The sequence below is a fragment of the Ascaphus truei genome, chromosome 12 (assembly GCF_040206685.1).
Source record: "Ascaphus truei isolate aAscTru1 chromosome 12, aAscTru1.hap1, whole genome shotgun sequence".
Taxonomy (NCBI): Eukaryota; Metazoa; Chordata; class Amphibia; order Anura; family Ascaphidae; genus Ascaphus; species Ascaphus truei.
The window spans coordinates 26,046,989-26,067,829 of record NC_134494.1 but is presented as its reverse complement, the minus strand read 5'-3'; the positions used below and the strand labels follow the sequence as shown (position 1 = coordinate 26,067,829).

Below are 20,841 nucleotides of genomic sequence, written 5' to 3'. Positions count from 1 at the left end.
GCTGGGGTTACTTTCAGTGAAATAGACAAAACGTTGTCTAAAATTCTGCTTTTGAGATCTAATAATCGGACACTGTTCTTTAAATTTCCTTCACTGCCAAGGTATAGCATTCATAGCAGCTACTAATAAACACATGTGACAACTAAGAAATCCTAAGGAGAGTGCAATATGAATTATTCTAACACTGTGAATGGTGAAAAGGGCAGTCAGTTAACAAACCTGAACCATAGAGATCAAAAGGCAGGAACTCTAGATGCAGGAGAAGATGGCATACAACTGATAAGAAAAAAGAAAAAGGGTGGGGGGGGGGGGGGGGGTAACCGGGCGCTTCTTTATAATAATGTGAAAAATGTGCACACACTTAATAATAAACACCTATCAATGGTGGATTAATGTGACCTAATGTGCATATAACTAACAATAAAAAATATATATTATAAACACCTATTAATAGTGAAATAATAAATAATCTATATATAAGTGATGAAATAAATAACCTAAACCCAATAATACAATAATAATGAAAAAGCTGCTCAACACCCTTAGATTGAATTGTTCGAAGGTCCAATGGTTGTAGAATTTCTTTCTCCTGGTAAAGGGGAGCGCTGGTTGCTCACATGGAATGGTATATGTGAAAAGAGAAAAAAATGCAATAGTATAGCCAATTAAAATAAAAAGGCCCTATCCGTAATATAGCAATGGTTTCACTCACAAACTAGACGAATATAAAGCCCTTTAAGAATCCTCACACATGGAGTTGTAGGTGGGTCAATGTTCCTTAATCCCTCAGATGATAATCCCCTGAAAATAAAAGGTAAAGAGAATCCCAATAGTATGATATTGCCACAATAGCAGATTGTATTGAAAGTATATGTTATATCACTCACATTTGAAAAGAGTAAAAGTACAGTGGAGAGAACCAACTGGGTGATGTCTCTCGTGTATCGGGTCACAGCGCCGCTTCACTTCCTCATGCGTCACTACCGGTGACGTCTCAACCTCTGGCGGAAGTGTCCTCTATGGTTACTGCGGTGCCCTCAGTTCCCAGCTCTACTAGTCTTGCGTCTCACTCTCCCTGATCGGATCAGAGAAGCTGTGGGAGGACCAGGGAGAGTGAGACGCAAGACGTGTAGAGCTGGGGACTGAGGGCACCGCAGTAACCATAGAGGACACTTCCGCCAGAGGTTGAGACGTCACCGGTAGTGACGCATGAGGAAGTGAAGCGGCGCTGTGACCCGATACACGAGAGACATCACCCAGGTGGTTCTCTCCACTGTACTTTTACTCTTTTCAAATATGAGTGATATAACATATACTTTCAATACAATCTGCTATTGTGGCAATATCATACTATTGGGATTCTCTCTACCTTCTATTTTCGGGGGATCATCATCTGAGGGATTAAGGAACATTGACCCACCTACAACTCCATGTGTGAGGATTCTTAAAGGGCTCCTATCAGAGAGAGAAGAATCTCTGATTCACGCTTTATATTCGTCTAGTTTGTGAGTGAAACCATTGCTATATTACGGATAGGGCCTTTTTATTTTAATTGGCTATACTATTGCATTTTTTTCTCTTTTCACATATACCATTCCATGTGAGCAACCAGCGCTCCCCTTTACCAGGAGAAAGAAATTCTACAACTGATAATGAAGCTTTTAGTTATGGTCTCGATACAGACAGATATAAATCGTTGGTGCTATTCAACTGAGAAATTCTTAGTTCTTAAGTTACAATAAATCTTCATAGAATACCATTTGCTTAAGCTGCATGGGGTTACTTTATCATCTCTGTACAATATGCACAAATGACCGTAATAGCGGGAATATGTTCTACCGATGTTGTAACAGATCTGGTTATCTCTGTGTGACATTGATTATAAATGGGCTAATTATATAAACTTCTATAGATTATGAGCTGTAGTGTTTTTTATTTTTTTTTTTTTTTTTTTTTTAGTTTGTTTTTGTGTGTTTTTCGAATAGCATGATGATAAACTAATTTTAGATGCCCTGAAAATGTTATAGTGATAGTCCCTTTATTTTAAAAACTATGACGATTGTAGTTGGACACCTGCATCCAGCTTCATGGTGCCTCACAATTGGACCTTGGCTTACTTGGCCATGCTTAGCTGCACATGTATATTGTGGGGAACTGTTGTAAGAAAGTAAAACAAAAAAATCTAAACCGTTTGTGTGTTTTTACAGCAGCCATCGCACCAATTTGACCTATCTTCGTTTATGTATAGATTTTTTACAGAATTTGAACCGTGGGGTACCCCTGAGCTAAAACACACTATTTTTATCTCGGTGATCTTCCGGTTCCCCCCATGCAGTTACTGGTGTTCTCCGTGGGCAAACAAAGACTGGAAAGTGACTTGAATAAGAAACGTGAGACCTGCAGCTCACTTCACATACTGTACATCATAAGGAGTAGGAAGCCATGCTTGCAAACGTCTGTCGGTTACATACTCATTTCAAATGGTACACGTTTTTAGTGCATCAGTTTACAGTGGTAATCGCAAACCAGAACATTTAACCAAATGCCCTCTGTTTCTGCACGATTGGTGGTTCTCCACTGGGTGAAAAATGAATGTGTTTAATCAAAATTTTGTTCTTCTTTAGGGAACACGACGTGCTAACAGTGAAGGGGAAGAGGAAGACTCTGGTTTAATTCAACCGGCTGAAATATTTGCTCCGAAAAGCTTAGTGTTGGTGTCCAGATTAGATTATGTGGACATTTTCAGGGTAAAGTATTATACACATTTACGTTTGCTTTGTCATGAAGGAAATCTGGGATATTTGTATGAGGGTTGGAAAGAACATAAATAAATGAGACTTCTGTTTTTGTTTGATCTTGTTGAAGCAGTATTGAGTCCACTATATTCATTAATCGATCCCAGTGTCCGTTCTTCATGACTTTGGGCATGTCACTTAAATTAGTGGAAACATAATTTAAGTGACATAATACATAATAAAGCATGTATTAAACATAAAACATAAAACATAAAAAATTGACATTAAACATAATAAAAGTACTTTAAAGCAGCAGAACATTTAGCACTGCGCGATTTTTTTTTTTTTATACACAGCTGAACCATGTTAATTTCAGCTCCGGGGACCCCCTACTTCCCCCCTACTCCCAGAGATACTTACGTAGGGGGTGCCAGTATCTGCAGCCAGGGAACTGTGTGCCTAACAAAATGGCGGCATTTAAATGTCCCGGGGGCCAATAGGAAGCCGTGACGTCATCCCTTGTGGCTTCCTATTGTCCCACGTGACCTGGACATTTAAACTCCCAAGAGATACCTACACCGCTCCGGAGGTAAGTATCTCTGGAAGCAGGGGGTCCCAGAGCTGAAATGTAACACTGTTCAGCTCCGGTGACACCCTACTTCAAACCTATAATAAAATATATATATATATTTGTTTAAATCGTACAGTGCTACAAGTTCTTCGAACTGATTACACATTGAATTGTTGGGTAGTTAAAACAACAAAACATTTACTTCTAAGGAAATTGGTGCTCAGCAATTGAAAAATGGCGGTATCTTGGGAAGGTTACCGCAATAAGTTATTGTGGCTAAAAAAAAGATATCTGGGGGGGAAATAGTTTCTTTGAGGCTTAAAAGTGTAATCTTTAATTAAGGTCCATCCAATATACAGTATCGCTATTCTCTGTACAGTGTACAATAAACTTTATTTTTTTTTATCCCCTGGTACGAATGTTTTTTTTTTTTTTTTTAATCAATTAAAACTAATACAAGGTGACTGCTTGGCCAACCAATAAAGGTTGGAGGGTCACGTTCTGATGATAATGGGGTTGCTTACTAGTTCACCACAGTAAGGCTGACCTAGTAGTCATATTTTATCTCCTGGGGGAAAAAAAATCATATATCGAAGGAAACTAGGGGTTCCTGGAGCTCAAAGCAGCCTAGTTCGACAGTGCGAGTCCTGTCCGCATAGCTTATGGCAGGGATGCTCAACTCTACTTGTCATATCCCTCCATCAGGCCAGGTTTTCATGATATCCCAGTTTTAGCACAGGTGGCTTAATCTGAGCCTCTGTCTGAACCACCTGAGCTGAAGCAGAGACTGAGCCACCTGTGCTGAATCAGGGATGTTCTGAAATCCTGGCCTGCTGGGGGTGTTTGAGAACTGGAGTTGAGCACCCTTGGCTTATTGTATTTAATTTATTCATCACAATAGCATTAATTACTGGTTTAAGCGATTTGGCCCTATAAAACTTTTCACTGATCGTACAAGGGAAAATACTTACATTTCTGTTCCCTTTTTACCAGGCGTGCCTTGGGTTGATCTACACTGTTTATGTCGACAGTCTGAATGTGTCGCTGGAAAATCTCATCGCAAACCTCTTAACATGCATTGTCCCAGCCTCTGGGGGCTCGCAGGTAAATGGCAAGGAACTGTATTTTCTCAGCTAACTTAATTTATAGCGAAACCTTCAAAAATCCTTTGAATGTTTACATTATAAAGGCTCATGCTTCAGTCGAACGTTTGTCCCTGTGGCCTGCCTTTTGAAGATTCCATCTCAAATTCCATTCCATGCTAAGGTCAAATGGTTAATTTTCTCATTGGATTTGCTCTCTCTGGACACAGTAACAAATCGAATTGTTTATAGCACATTTTAAACGTTTTTTTTCTTCTGCGCATTATAATTTTGTTCCTGCCTAGTTTTCCGTGTGTCCTGTGTTTGTGTGTGTGTATGGCTGCATATCTTAACTTTACTTCTCCGATATCCTTCACGTGTTAAATTGTGCATCACAGAATAAATCAAGACCCAGGAAACAGCAGCTTGCAACATTGTAGGATTTTACCATGACCCACAACTTTTAGGGCAAATGCATAATCCGCTTTACAAGGGAATCATCCTCACAGAGGTCCCATTACAAATATGCATACTGCTGTAGAGTTTTGTGTGAGATGTAGCTTGTCAGATTATTGAAAAGCTAATCAATTAAAAAGTGAAAATAATATTTGTAAAAGTAATGGGATCTTGATCTGCATTTGTTCTTCACATTACTCGTGTTCACAGCACAGACTAAGGATGATACAATGCTTGCCAGATTTAAGTGGTTTAAGAAAATGAGCAGTTTGTATTATTTGCTTCTGAAGAGGCTCATAGGATGAACACTCAAAAAGACGTAAAATATGTATAGGTAATCATAATGTTAAGGGTAATTAATCAAGAAAGAAGACCTACCCACGTCCTATAGAGGTAAGTAATCGCATGGTTCTCCCCGAGAGAGACTTGAGATCTTCAGTGTTCCATGCCTTGGTGTGTAGACGCCAGCTTGATTTGCAAGTTGTGCCGATCGAAACACAGTACAGTATCTGAGCGTAAAGAAAAGGAACACAACAGGGTATACTATCAGCAAGTAGTATAGTTAAGCATGGGATAGAGAGATACTTTTTTTTTTTTAAATAAAGTTTATTGAACTTGTATTAAATGGGACATAAACTCCCCAATGCATTTGCAATTCAATTTGCTGTAGACCGTGAGAGAGTAACACCATATCCATTTAATTAGAGACCAAGGCCCTGCATCCTCCCCCCGGAACGGGCCCCTCATACATTGCTTTGACTCGGGTCCTCTTCTCCGAGGCCTCTCAACCCACCTTTCCTGGTCACACATGCTGCAGCTCCGCGGGAGCCCTGTCCACGTCTGTCGGGCCTGTCCTGGTGCCATGTGTTACCTGCGGAGACTTCATCCGAGAAGCATTGCATTTTCTGGTGGCAAAAATGCAGTTCAATGTCAACCAAGCACGTGGAATATTTCCAAGTCTGAAATAAGTGAGAGTGTATTGCTTATATTTCTGCACCTCTGTCAGATACTATATGCTCTGTTAACTTGAACTGAGTCGTGGGAGGGATATACATTTTTTTGTAAAAATCTGTTGGTGTATATTGTAAGCTTTTTATTACGTTATGTCCTTAAGCATCGTTACATGTTATCCTTGATTAACTGTCAAAGTTATTCTTTTTAATGACACTATTACTAACCTTAGGACATTTCCGTTGAGTTTCTCTACTCCTTGAGAAAGCTCCCATGAGTCGTAAAACGCGTTGGAGAGTTATCCTTTTTAATCATGGTTCAATAAACAATATTTGTTTTTATCATTCTGGCTGTCCCCTGCTTGGCTACTTTGTTGGCAGTGTGCTGCTGAGTTTTTTTTATTTATACTCGTACCAGAGCTGAAATGAGACTTGGAGTTTACCCCTGAAAGTAAACAATTTATTTCATTGTGTAACAGTTTCATACTGTAGCTTAGTCAAGAGACCTCTCCGTTTCTCTGGTGGATCTCTCTGATCTTGCGTCTCATGTAGATGGTCAGCTTTGGTGTACATTGTGCTTGTGCTAACCTCTTTTTTAATCCCTTAAACTGTGTTTGTGATTCCCAGATTTACATGCTGTAAACGAAAACTCTAAAACCTCTATTAATGCACTACATTTCCACTTTATGCTAGTGGTTGTTGCTGTATTACATGTTTGTAGTGCACTGCATTTTTCTTTCTTGCTGCCCATAGTCTGTATAGCAAAAAAAAAAAATACAAGGAGATGCATGCGCGGCTTCAAATGGAATGGATGTTTGAGACGCAGGCTCCGGATTTAGACGGGCTGAGCGGCAGTAATATATACATCTAGGATCGATCCAAAAAGCATGATCTGGACCAGTGGAACACGCCCCGATGGCCCCTAAATACATAGGTCAAATCTCTCATCCCTCTCCAATCCCAAAATCACAGAAATGGCCTTTAGACAAGAAGATGCGGACAATCGGGTGAGGAGAAACAACCTTCGAATCAGTAATATGGACAGTCACAGCACCCGGAGTGCTGGTTTCCGGACCCTTCTCCCAGAGATCCCCCCAGAACAACAATTTATGGATTTCTGCCATAGGGCTCTCTGCCCCAAACCTCCATCAAGCGAGTCCTTAGACTGCATTTTTATAAAACACAGGAGGGCCCTCCTGCGTGCAACCCATGACGACCGGACCCATAACTTTTCCAGGACATAGATCCTACATCGCTGGCCCTGAGAAGGACTTTGAGGCCAGTGACTGAGATCCTTTGGAAAAAGGAGGTCCGATATAGATGGGGCTGCCCATGTAAGATCCTGGTGAGCCTTGAGGGGCGGGTGAGCACCTTCCTGGGGATTGTCCTACCACAAAGCCTACAGGCTCCAAAACCCCAAAGGTACCCGGGACCCGGAGTGGCGCCGAGTCTCAGAGGACACGAGCTGGTAGTCTGTCTTCGTGCTCCGAAGTGAATATTGTTATCTTTGTTCTTGCAAGAGAGACTAGGTAACCCCATGCTGAAGTGTTCATCAGGGCCCGTAGACCAGGCCAATTGGAGTTCCACCTACAAACTGTCTTGAAAAGCAATATCCTTTATAAGCCCCCAAAAATACATATATAATGTTCAGCTATTTCTGTGGTTACACCTGTTAATGCTTACACTCATCAAGGGGTTCCCCTCCCTGGAACTACCCTACTGATTCAGAAAGGGTCAAACTAATAAAAACTAAAATCAATATTTAAGCACAACCTGGATGTTTCACCCCATCAGAATACTGTATAGACTGCATTGCATTATTCATTTCTTTGAGAAATTCTTTGAGCGTAGGGAGTCTAGCAAAGGGCCAAATCATACTATGCGAAGACTTTAACGTCACACTAAATAAGTCTTTAAACAGATCAGCCCTCATGCTAACGAGTCAAACCTCACAAAGCTCAGAGGAACACACACAACTCTTAGAATACCGTAGTTAAAGGTCTTTGACCTCGTTGATTCCTGGAGGGAACTACAGTAAATCCCAGGACCGGCGATTTTACATTTGACTCGGCCCCCTACACAGGCTATAAACCAGAATAGATTAGATTTTTAACATCAGCCTCTCTAATCCCCCAGGTACAGTATAATTGACAAATATCAAGGAAATCGCTTTGTCTGACCACGTCACAGTGGAGATGGACCGCACCCCCCCCCCCCCTCTCTTCTGTTTATGGCGACTTAATGAATCTCTGATTAAAATTCTGGAAGTCGCAGAAGCACTGGATCAAGAGATTAAAAATATTTTCATCACAAAGTGAATAGTGTCTCAACTGAGTTTTCTCTTTGGGAATCCCACAAGGCCGTACTTAGAGGAAATATTATTGAGATAACCACAGCTGGAAAAAGATGAGTCTTGCGAAGATATAATATGTGCAGATGTCACGACCTTAGTCAGCACATAAATGTAACCCTTCCAGTCGGATCTTGGGGGGAACTAAATACCTCCCTCTCATAGGCGGCAAGGAGAGCGATGGCCTGGACCAAACCAAAATTATTTGAGACGACTAATAGTCCGGCATGGAATCAGGTTTATCGACTGAGACACAGACATCCCCTGCACAGGATCCATACGATCTGCACCAAATCGGTAGTCTGACCTGAAACCTAAACGCAATTGCTAAAGTATTCAACAAGTGTTACAGATCAATGTGAGTGGCTTCCTGTGAAAAATGAATGTTCCTTTTTTTCCCTTAAGTCCCATGCAATTCTAAGCTTATCTGGCAGTTAAGTGTATTGTTCTGCCCCTTTATAGTTTGTTCAATGATGGCGGCATAATTAGTTCACAAACAAACATGTGCGCGCGCACGCACGTTTACAAACTGATTAGGCAAAGATTGTAGTTTACTATATTTAATGTTACTGTCACGATTCTACTTTGGTCCCAGGAAGGACTTCTCCTTTACTAGCAGATTTGGTTAAAGCAATGGTTTATGTCAAGGGTTCTCAACTCCAGTCCCACACCCCCCCCCAACAGGTCAGGTTTTCAGGATATCCCTGCTTCAGCACAGGTGGTGCAGTCTTTGACTTAGCCACTGATGGAGCCACCTGTGCAGAAGCAGGGATATCCTGAAAACCTGACCTGTTGCGGGGGGGGCGGGGGGTCTTCATGACTGGAGTTGAGGACCCCTGGTTAATGTGAAGAGCTCTCTGCAACAGCAATATACTGATTTTTTTTTAAATTTTTTTTTTTTAATACTGGAATCGTTTTATAAGCCTCATTTGGAGTATCGTACTATCATCTATAGACATTCTTTCTCATTCTGCATGTCTTATACTTTTTGTCACAAAACCAGATGCTTAGAAATCCCTGAGTGCTTATCTTTGGACTCTTTGAACAGCAGGTAATGAAATGTTGTCAGGATTTAAATAACGCATTACCTGAAGTAGCTCTCTGCATTTACTAAAACAACATCATTTCATTCTTAAGCCTGTGACCCACATAATTGAGTTATATGCTGCTTTAGTTACATTTTTTTTTTAAATGCTGTCTGTCAATGTGAATTAACTGATCAGCTATATTTACATGAATAACTGAGAACCTTTTGGCATAGTTTTTAACTCCTTGTCCTAGTTTTAGTGACTAGTTTTATCATTTAGGAAAGTATAATTTGTTTGCCCCTCGATTGTCCTCACGCCCCATTTTTCTAGATGAATAGTACTTTGCTAATCCGTTGGATTTAGTGTGAACATGATAAACGGTTATCTGGTAGCATGCATTAAAATGCTGTCCACATACCATGTCAATCAAAATACTGTGGAATAACAGAAATGTTAATGCTATGTTTATTCAAATGTAAAATGACACCATGTAGAGGCATAGCTGGATTAGTATTGATCTTGGTTGTTATAATTATTTTTAGATCTGCCAAGTCTCTCAGTATACATTTACTCATTATATTTTGAATGCAGACACGGTGCGTGCATTTGCATGTCATTACCCAGAATCCCTGGCTGCACTGTATGCTAAGAGATAATGGGGAAAAGCAGGGTTGCAGAGCTGTCTGAGACGTGAATGTGCTCACAAGTGGTATTTTTACTTACTGAACGCTACACTGATTTTTTTGTTTCATTCATATCAAAAGGGCTTTTCATTCTTCTTATTTATTTATGTCAACACATTTTGTAGCCCATTTCATTCAGCGTGTGAAATAACAATGTGGCATTCACAAATATCATTTAGGGTGACCAGATTTTCATAATTAAAAACCGGGGCACATTAAATGGAGGGTCTGCACACGGCAAGGAGTAGCAGCCATGCTCACAGGGTCTCCCTGTTGCATGTTTTTCCCATAGCACAGCAGCTCCGTTCTTGCTGTTACGGGCCCCTCTCCCTGCCGATACCGTCCCCTCCCCCTCTTTATCTGCAGCCGAAACCGGGACGTTTGTAAGATTTTAAACTAATTGTCAGGACATTTGCTGCAAATTCGGGACTGTCCCGGCTAAACCGGAACATCTGGCCACCCTAATGTCCCTTATTCTTGGATGCATGATTTATATTTATTTACAGTGAATAACTCAGGAGTTCTCTTTTTATCACGTAATATATTAGAAAGGAGGCAAGAAATAAAGATATAAAATGGGGGCCTGATGAAGGGCAGATGTCTCATGTGTCTGGATAATAATGTGTATGTTTATATTCTGTATGTTAAGGTCCGTGTCTTTCAACCTTTCAAAGTATTTCTTGACTCCATGTAAAATCATATGACATATGCAACACCTCTACCCCCGGCCAACAGAAGAGGGGCCACACACCAGTGTCCTTATGTCTCTCTAAAGGTGTAAATCAGGGGAGCACAATCTTTTTCTCCTGCTCCCCCCTGCCGGCTGTCCCCCCTCTCTGCATGCGTTTCCTCCTGTCCCCCCCCATACTTTGGTTCAGACGTTCTGGACGTCATGTTGCCATGACAACGTGACTTCACATGACCACGCGGCGTCTCCAGAAGCCGTCTAAACCAAGGTGATTGCAGTTTACAGAGGCCTTTGCCGCTTCCCCTGGCATTAATTTAAATGCCTGCGGGAACCGCGCGGGGCCTCTGTAAACCCCGCGCCCCCCACCCCCCCGCAGATAATCTCGCGCCCCCAGTTTGCGCTCCCGTGGTGTAGATGATGCTCAGCGGTCTTTTACTTTATTCTCAGGGGGCTGATGATCCGTGCAGGGCTGGTATGGTGAGCAATAAGTAGAGGTTGCCAGGAACTTTTCTGTTACTTTATTAAGGGAACACATAGATCACTTTAGGGGTGCTCAGGCAGCATTTCCCCAAAAAAGGCACATTCTTCCAATTGTGTACAGAAGCGCACACTATCTTGAATTATCGCTGTTCCCATCTCACAGGAATCCCTTGGCAGGGTGCCCTCTGGTTCTGTCCGAGGTGATAGGGTGTAATCTCTCATGCCAAACAGACTCTTACCCCTAGTACTTGTAAGGTGACACTCCAAGGCCGTTACTTAAGGAACCTCCTTTGGAGTACCTGTCCATTGTTGTGAGTGGAACATGCTCAGAGCCATATAATGGGGCCCTATCTTTAGGAGTGGCAGTTCCCTAGCTGGAAAACAACAAAGTGATTCTGAATCTAACTCATGTAGTTACAGACTTATATTATTTACATTGATGAGTTCCCCCTCACTTTGGGTCCACTAAGATCTGAACTAAGATGTGAAGCGCAGAGTACACTTTTGGCGCTATATAAATAAAGACATGCAATATAATACAATACAACTGGAATGTTCCCTCTGGCTCTATAGTCTCCCCGCTTGCGCACAGCTTCGGTACAGTTAGGGAGCTGGTATTGCTGTTCAGGACGTGCTGACCGGCGCATGCGTGAGTTGCCGTTTGCCTATTGGGCGATATGTACTTACTCGTGAGTGTACTTAAAGTGAGTGTCCTTAAACCGGGGTATGCCTGTATTCACCATTACTGAAATACTTTTATGTGAGATATCTAGAACCTTCCTGGGTTACATAGAAGACCGGTTGAAAACATTGGCCAAAACAATCGGGAGTATAAACTCTTGCGGTTCAAATCTGCTTTATATCTAATTCTGTGATGTGTCCGGCGACCAAAACGGAGTCATTTTAAATTCCAATTGGGAATGTTCTTGTGCTTTGCAGAAGCTGTTTTCCTTGGGAGCAGGAGACAGGCAACTAATACAGACTCCTTTGCATGAAAGTTTGCCTGTCACAGGGACCAGCGTGGCTATTCTTTTCCAGCAGTTAGGTAAGCATGTACTTTTTATATAACGTCCAACTAATCTGTATAATATGAAGTCATGTGTAGGTAATCTTGAACGAAGACTTGTATTTAATATGCATTTATCATCTCAAATTTAGTAGATCCAAAGGCTTTAAGCTAATGCTATACTGTACCTCATTCTGTATTATGCTAAATATTGTTTTTTTACAGAGCATGCACAGTAGTGTGTTCTCATAATGCGTTTAGAATGTAAGCCCTTTAAGTTTTTTGGGGCCGTGTTGAATAATAATTACTGATTTCTTTATAGTATTATTAGCATGACTATTATTATTATTACTGTTATTACTTCCAATTACTTTTCCAGTACTGACTTTATTTTGTACATGTAGTGGAAAGGTATTGTCTTTAATGTCCATGATTAAACCCACAACCCCAGAAACAAGACCGTTTTAACAGTTGGAATTTCTTGGTTCGTGAGAAATGGACCGACCGCCAGGTTCTCGGCAGTTGATTGCAAAACCCCCCCAAAAAACATTGCTTTCAAATCACTGAATAAGGGGTATTGTAGAAAATTGTCACACACAACAATACAATAATGACCCAAACAGAAAAATAGTTTAAAAAAAAAAAAATCTAAAAATATCGAAGATAGATTGCAAAGCATATAAAAGCGATGACATGGGGGACCTTCGAAATGCCAACACATTTTGCGCCGGGATGCTGCTGATTTTTGTTGTCGCATGCAGTCAATAAGTGGTTAATGGGTGATCTCTAAAGTATCATGACTAAAGGCCTATATTTATTTATTTATTTATAAAATGTTTTACCAGGGAGTAATACATTGAGCGTTACCTCTCGTTTTCAAGTATGTCCAGGGCACAGAGTTATGATGACAGATACATGATTACATTAGGTGAACAGGGTTATGCATTATATATAAAGACATTGCATGAATAGTTAAAGATTAAATACATTCTAGGTGTATGTAACAGTTAAGGACCATATTAAAATGTGAGACAGCTTGAGTTTTGAAAGAACTTAGGCCACGCTTATAGTGCTTGCGACGCGAAGTCGCCCGAAAACAAATACATTTCCGCCACCGCGTGCTCTTATAGTGCACGTGACGGCGACGTCGCGAAAACCTGAGGCCAGCAAAATTTGATTTTTCAAGGGCGGTCGCGTCACGTGACGGCCCTTGAACAAACCAAATTGCCGGAATCCCACGACCCGGCCGCCCGGCGAAACATAACTTTCGCCGGTGGCGACGGGTGACGTCACCCGCCGTGTCGCCGTCGCCAACGACGGCACTATAGACACGGCCTTAGACTGGTGGCGGCTGTGAGAGTCTCTGGTAGATTGTTCTAGTTGTTGGGGTGCACAGTAAGAGAAGGAGGGCGGACGGATACTTTATATTTGCTTGTGGTAAGACTGGGATCATCCTTCTCCATGAGACAGTTAGTGCCAGCAAGTCAGAAAATAAACGTATTTACAGGTAATTTGTTTTTGCAAAATTTCCTACACTGTAGTGGGAGCGGATCTGACTCCACAAACGGGGGCTTTTTGGCTATTATTGGCATATAATCATTATGTAATCTTTCATTCAACTTTAATACGTGTTAAGAACCTATTCCGAAAGAAGCCAGGCAATGTTTTGGTTGGTGAATGTTCAAAGCTGTGCACACGAATTATGTTCACAAATCCCATTAACATATAATGCGCTTCGTGCCTGGAACTTAATCACACCATTTAAATATATAAAAAAAAGTAATACCAAATGACCCAAAACTAACCTTTCAAAACAAGAATTACGATTTAAATTTAGAAAAGTAAAACAATGAATAAATTGTAGCGTCTTACTCGGGAAAAGTTTTTTCTTGTAGCTTACAGTAACATTTATGGCACCCATAAGTACATTTAATTAAACCAAAATTGTTGGCCACCTATCTTGAAGTTATAAGGGCTTTCTCTAAAGTTCACCAAGGCTGTAGTCTTTTCTGACATTGCCAAACATTATGGTTATATAGTTATATGCATAGACATGCAGTAGTATAAACCAGTGCTTACCAAACAATTAACCTGAAGCATCATAGTGGAGGCACACCCATTTGCTAATGTAAGGTTGTTGTTTTTTTTGGTTGGGAGGGATCTGCCTAAACAGAGGTATTAAAAGTACAACATACAATATAACATGTATTTTATAACAGCGGGTTTCAGGCATACTGTAGAAAAGCCTGTGAGCTGTATTTGCTAAGCAGTGCTACGCCTTAAGACACCTTCTTGCCCAGTCAAAATGGAGTCTTGCCGAGTAGCACCGCTTACTAAAAACGATTCTGTGTGTTTTGATTAAAGACCACCAGAGAGGTTTTCTTTATAAGACCAGGGCTGATTTTTGGGCTTGGGTTGCTTGCAGAAAACCAACAATGGGAGAGAGAAGAAAAAAAAAATATTATATGCTTTCCAAGACAGCAAGGTTCCTTTTGATAAAGACACATTCAAAGTGGTGCAGGTGGTATGATATGTACTGTTAGACAACCTCGTATATTGCACAGATTATACACAAAGCAAACTCCATCTATGCTAAGGGTCTGGTGTATCTTAACGGGCTTTCTCCAAATGATTGTATGTCAGGGTAAATAGATCACATAGCGAAATGATCACAAATGTAAATTCAGTTTCGGGGGATATCAAACCCCTTCGTCCTGCCCGTTCCCACGGTTGCTAAACAGCGTGGTACTTCCCTTCTAGGCTCTGATGTCCAAAAGCAATATGATCTCACAGTCCTGTAGATCCAGACCAAGGTCCACTTATAGGTACAGCTCCTGCTGGTTCTTCTTCCACTTCACAAATTCTCATTACGTATTGACTTTTTTGAGTGTGGGGAAGCCATTACTTAATTATCAGTGACCATACTGCTCCTGGACACAACAAAGGATGTGTTTGATTTGGGGGAAAACATGAACATTTAACATATGTTGCGGTACATAGTATTGTGACTGTTGTCATATATAGCAATATGCTGAGCTTCTTGTATTTTGTGTGACGTCTGCCTAGATGTAAACGATGTATTGCTTTAGTATCGCACAGTTCTACAAAAGTATAACAGTTCTCTCTGCTCCTCAAGGGGTTAATGATGATTCCTATTTTCCAAGAAATACCTTAAACATGATTTTAAGATTCAAGTACAGAAGGGCACGAAGGTCACATTTTTGCTGCACTGGTCATCTTTATCTCTTCCTGGGCTTCACAAAATCCAGAGGTCTGCTTCTGCTATTGTTCTTGGCTTGATGAGTAGGTATTTATTACTTAATGTTGCTTGCAGGGTGAGGCAAAGTGTAGGCGTTTCTGTTTTCCCTTCTCTCTCTAGTTATTGTGCTAGAAACGTGCCTCACAGAAAAATACAGGACTCTTTGGGATTGAGCAAAAAAATGTGCCTTAATTTGAAACATCACTATATAGCACCACAAAGAAATTGGATCATTGTTTTTGTACATGATCCTCAAATATTTTCGCACTTGGGAAACGACCTGGTCACTTTTTGCTAGTAGTGTTACTTAATAGATTTGTGCTTTTGGGTGTCATGTTTTATAGGTAGGTATTTTTTATTGGGCCAACATATATTTACATGTGATCTTTTAAAAATGCAACACACCCCTTTTCCTTAGACAAACATTTAATTTTTATTTCAAAAGCACATATATTTTTATGATGAAGTATGATCCCATTTGGTCTTATAGCTCATTTTAAACATCTATGTGCAATTACTTTGTTGCTTAGCAGGGGTAGTGTTGTATGACGCCAAAGTACTAGCAGTGTACTCGGTACCGGCCTACAGTGTAAAATAAAAAAAGGAGCACATTGGCAATGAGAGTACGTGCTGCAGACATTAAAAAAGAAAGAAGCCGTATGAGAGCGCTATCAGTGTCCTGCAAAGCTTACAGTCTAAGCTGAACCAGCTCAGTAGAAATGATCATCGCAACCCTGTAGAGGCGGGCAGCCATCTCCAGTCCTCAAGGGCCACCAGCAGGTCAGGTTTTAAGGATATCCTGGCTTCAGCACAGGTGGCTCAGTTATAATGACTGAGCCACTGACAACATTATTTGACAATGAAAAACCCTTTCCGTTGATTTTTTTCTGTGTGTCGTCTTTAATCCTTTGACCAACATCAATTGATTTTATTGTATGTGAGTTCGTGACATCGCATAGACCTCCTTTTCCACACGGAAACTGTTGTTGAACAGAACTCTTCAAGGAAACACTAACCTACAGTATGTAAAACATCGATACCAAACTTCAGTGATATGGTTTGTAATTTACACTGTAGGTATTCTGATTGTTTTCTTTTTTCGTAACTATATTAGTCGAAATAGTAGTTCTTTTCTGAGCGATGATAATAGAAATGGTATAGGTAGATATGTTTTTACCCAGTCTTCCAATATGTGCCTACAAAGTAATGGTGGACGTTTCTGAGTTCCCATTAGGTAGGGCAGGGGAGCGCAAACATTTGTTCCCTGCGCCCCCTGCCAGCTGTTCCCCTATCTCTGGTGACGTCACATGGCCTCGCTGCGTCATTTGACGCCACGTTGCCATGGCGACGCGTCTAAGAAGCCTCCGGAGCCAAATTAAGTGATGTTTACAGAGGCCTTCACCGCTTCCCCGGCCTTCGGGAAACGCGCGGGGCCTCTGTAAACCCCGCAGTCAGCGTGCCCCCCAGTTTGCGCACCGCTGAGGTAGGGGGTGCCATCAGTATGCTAGTGAGGAACACGAGTCAGATTCCCAAAGCAATTCTGCACAAAGTTTTATGTTATATACCATTTACACCATTCATGTGAGTTGTCTTTCCTTCTACCTTGATAGAAGCAGATTACTAATGTACTAGAAATGCGTTGCCATATCAAACTGAGGGGAGTTTTAACGTTTGTACTATACACAGTGAATAATGGGTTTAAAATGAATCTCAATACCCATTTGTCCACATTCCTTGCAACATGTGAAGCTGAATCATCAGTGAAAGGCACTCAGGTGATACAGCACATCCCAGTACTTGCCAGTCACATAATCAGAGGGCACACTTACCAAAGACTTTCTGTTTCCCAAGGAATGCTTCAGTAAATAATAATTTGGGGTATATGCAAAGAGCAGTGGCCAAAAAACTTATTGGAACTTATAATTGCATTTCACCCAAATCATGGAAATATAAACAAATACGATCACTTGCTTTTTATAGTAAGTACATTTTGTAAGTGTTTATAATGTCTTCTGTATTCGTCATTGGATAGTGTTATGAAGAGAGATTATGAAATATAGGCAATCTGTTTGCATCCAGTCAGTTGTGGACGCATTTAAGCAGCAATACAGTATGACCCCTTTCCATTTTAAGTGAGCTTGGTGTTCAGAACGTGCTATAGGTAGCCATGTGAATTAGGAGTCGAGGACTGGTCCCCGGAAAATATTTGTGGGACATAATGGGAGTCTTGTGCTGTGCGTTTTGCTGACTGCATTACAGTATGGGTCACATGTCGACGTGGGTATTGTTGAAACAGAATGGTTAAAACAAACATTTCTCACAATAGCTCTGCAAGTACTTGATATCTATTGGTTTTCCTTGGTAATTTTGCATGTTTCCTTGTGATTACACCCTTTTAGGAAATACAACATGAAAATACAGTATACTAGCTGAGAGACCCGGCATTGCCCGGGATGTAATGTTCCTGCTCTCCTCTCTCTCCTCCCCCCTCTCTCTTTTTCCCTGTCTCCCCCCTCCCTCTCCCCTCTCTCTCTTCCCCTGTCCTCCCCCCTCTCTCTCTTCCCCTGTCTCCTCCCCTCTCTGTTTGTCCCCCGTTCCCATCAATCCAGCTCCCCCCCATTACAGGTCCGGTCCCCCCCCCCCCCCATTTACCGGTCCGGCCCCCCCCCCCCCCATTTACCGGTCCGGTCCCCGGACCCCTTTTCAGCTCCGTTCCCCCCTCCTTTACAGCTTCATGCAGTGTGTGCGCGTCAGTCAGTCAGTGTGTGTGTGCGTGTCAGTCTGTGTGTGTGTGCATCAGTCAGTGTATGTGTGCGTCAGTCAGTGTGTGTGTGTGCGTCAGTCAGTGTGTGTGAGTGCGTCAGTCAGTGTGTGTGTGTGTGTGTGTGTGTGTGTGTGTGTGTGTGTGTGTGTGTGCGCGCGCGTCAGTCAGTGTGTGTGTGTGCGCGCGTCAGTGTGTGTGTGTCAGTCAGTCAGTCAGTCAGTCAGTCAGTCAGTCAGTCAGTCAGTCTGTGTGTGTGTGTGTGTGTGTGTGGCGCGTCAGTCAGTGTGTGTGTGTGCGAGCGTCAGTCAGTGTGTGTGTGTGTGTGTGCATCAGTCAGTGAGTGTGTGTGTGTGCGCATCAGTCAGTAGGTGTGTGCGCGCGCGCCAGTCTGTGTGTGCGTGTGTGTGTGTGTGTGTGTGCGTCAGTCAGTGTGTGTGTGTGTGCATCAGTCAGTGTGTGTGTGTGTGCGTCAGTCAGTGGGTGTGTGTGTGTGTGCGCGTCATTCAGTGGGTGTGTGTGTGTGCGCGTCAGTCAGTAGGTGTGTGTATGTGGGCGCGCGCCAGTCGGTGTGTGCGCGTCAGTGGTGTGTGTGTGTGCGCGTCAGTCAGTGGGTGTGTGTGCGCGTCAGTCAGTGGATGTGTGCGTCAGTCAGTCTGTGTGTGTGCGCGTCTGTGTGTATGTGTGTGAGTCAGTCAGTGTGTGTGTGTGCGTCAGTCAGTCGGTGTGTGCGCGTCAGTCAGTCGGTGTGTGCGCGTCAGTCAGTCGGTGTGTGCGCGTCAGTCAGGTCGGTGTGTGCGCGTCAGTCAGTCGGTTGTGTGTGCGTCAGTCAGTGTGTGTGTGCGCCAGTCAGCCAGTGTGGGTGTGCGCGTCAGTGTGTGTGTGCGCGTCAGTCGGTGTGTGTGTGCGCGTGCGTCAGTCAGTGTGTGTGCGCGTCAGTGTGTTTGTGCGTCAGTCAGTGGGTGCGCGTCAGTGTGTGTGCGTCAGTCAGTGGGTGTGTTTGTGTGTGCGTCAGTCAGTGGGTGTGTGTTTGTGTGTGCGTCAGTCAGTGGGTGTGTGTTTGTGTGTGCGTCAGTCAGTGGGTGTGTGTTTGTGTGTGCGTCAGTCAGTGGGTGTGTGTGCGCGTCAGTCAGTGGGTGTGTGTGCGCGTCAGTCAGTGGGTGTGTGCGCGCCAGTGTGTGCGTCAGTCAGTGGGTGTGTGTGTGTCGTCAGTCAGTGTGTGTGCATCAGTCAGTGGGTGTGTGTGCGTCAGTCAGTGTGTGTGTGTGTGCGTCAGTCAGTGTGTGTGTGTGTGTGTGCGTCAGTCAGTGTGTGTGTGTGTGTGCGTCAGTCGGTGTGTGTGTGTGTGCGTCAGTCAGTGTGTGTGTGCGTCAGTCAGTGTATGTGTGCGCGTCAGTCAATGTGTGTGTGCGTCAGTCAGGTGGGTGTGTGTGCGCGTCAGTCAGTGGGTGTGTGTGCGCGTCAGTCAGTGGGTGTGTGTGTGCGCCAGTGTGTGTGTGTGCACGCATCCGGCTGTGTGTGTGTGCGTCAGTCATTGTGTGTGTGTGTGTGTGTGTGCGTCAGTCATTGTGTGTGTGCGCGTCAGTCAGTGTGTGTGTGTGTGTGCGTCAGTCAGTGTGTGTGTGCGCGTCAGTCAGCGTGTGTGTGCGCGTCAGTGTGTGTGCGCGTCAGTAAGTCAGTGTGTGTGTGTGTGTGTGTGTGTGTGTGTGCGTGCGTCAGTCAGTGTGTGTATGCGCGCCAGTCCGTGTGCGCGTCAGTCAGTGTGTGTGTGTGTGTGTGTGTGCCAGTCTGTGTGTGTGTGCGCCAGTCTGTGTGTGCGCGTCAATGTGTGTGTTTGTGTGTGCGCGTCAGTCAGTGTGTTTGTCAGTCTGTGTTTGTGTGTCAGTCAGTGTGTGTGTTTCAGACAGGCAGTTCGTGTGTTGCAGTTCGTGTGTCAGTCAGTTTGTTGGTGTGTGTCCCCCCCCACCCCCCCTCTGATTTTTCTCGGCCCTGTCGCGGTTGGGGGTGGTTGTTGATACCTGCTCGCGCTCCCGGCTTCCCGGCCTGGCAGCCACCTCTGCTGCGGGGGGGGGGGGGGGAGAGTAGGGGTGGTGGTAGCTGCTGGCGCCACCCGGCTTCCCGGCCCGGCCGCGGGGGAGGGGGTTAGGGGGGGGACGATCAGGTACCTAGCAACTTGTGAGAGACGGCGGCGTCGGTTACTCGGCGGGAGGCGGTGTTTCAAGAGGTGAGGTGGAGGAGGGGGAGCGTTTGAGGTGAGGCCTGTGGTGCCGAGGAGCGTGCGCCGCTGGCCGTGGGTAGTGGTGCAGAGGCTGGGGTTTGCTGTGGCTGTGGGGGGGGGGGGGAAATGTGGGGAGAGGAGAGGTGAGTAGGCGGCGGCGGCGGCAGCACCGAGGAGCGGGCAGCGTGGGTGAGTGGGACCAATGAGGCGTGCAGGCGGGGCTGGTCCACGGACCAATCTGATTGGCCAGAGGGTGAGTGACAGACCAACTGACCAATCAGATTGGCCTTATCAGATTGGCCTTTGGGACAGACATACAACGTTTTAAAAAATATATAGATAGATACATATAGTTAACTGTAATTTCACCTGTACTTGATACAGGCAGCACACAAACAATACCTAAACAGAAAGAGATTTTAATGAACACTCATTAACAATGTCCACATTGTACCTGAAATACCTGTATGGGACCTTATGTGCTTCCCGCTCTAAAATCCATGAAACAAGCCAATGGGACATCTCATTATTTATGTTAAGGTAGTAAACATTGTGTACTGTAGCTGCTAGGCCT

The 20,841-nt window shown here is 43.5% G+C and overlaps 1 protein-coding gene across 4 annotated transcripts in view; it reads left to right on the top strand.

Moving 5' to 3' along the window:
* Positions 1 to 20,841, top strand: part of SBF2 (SET binding factor 2) — a 344,966-nt gene that overhangs the window by 137,199 nt on the left and 186,926 nt on the right. For all 4 annotated transcript variants that reach the window (XM_075567087.1, XM_075567085.1, XM_075567084.1 and 1 more), the window contains exons 4-6: positions 2,625 to 2,747; positions 4,300 to 4,410; positions 11,963 to 12,068. In XM_075567087.1, coding sequence (XP_075423202.1) covers positions 2,625 to 2,747; positions 4,300 to 4,410; positions 11,963 to 12,068 — 340 coding nt within the window. The remainder of the gene's footprint in view (positions 1 to 2,624; positions 2,748 to 4,299; positions 4,411 to 11,962; positions 12,069 to 20,841) is intronic.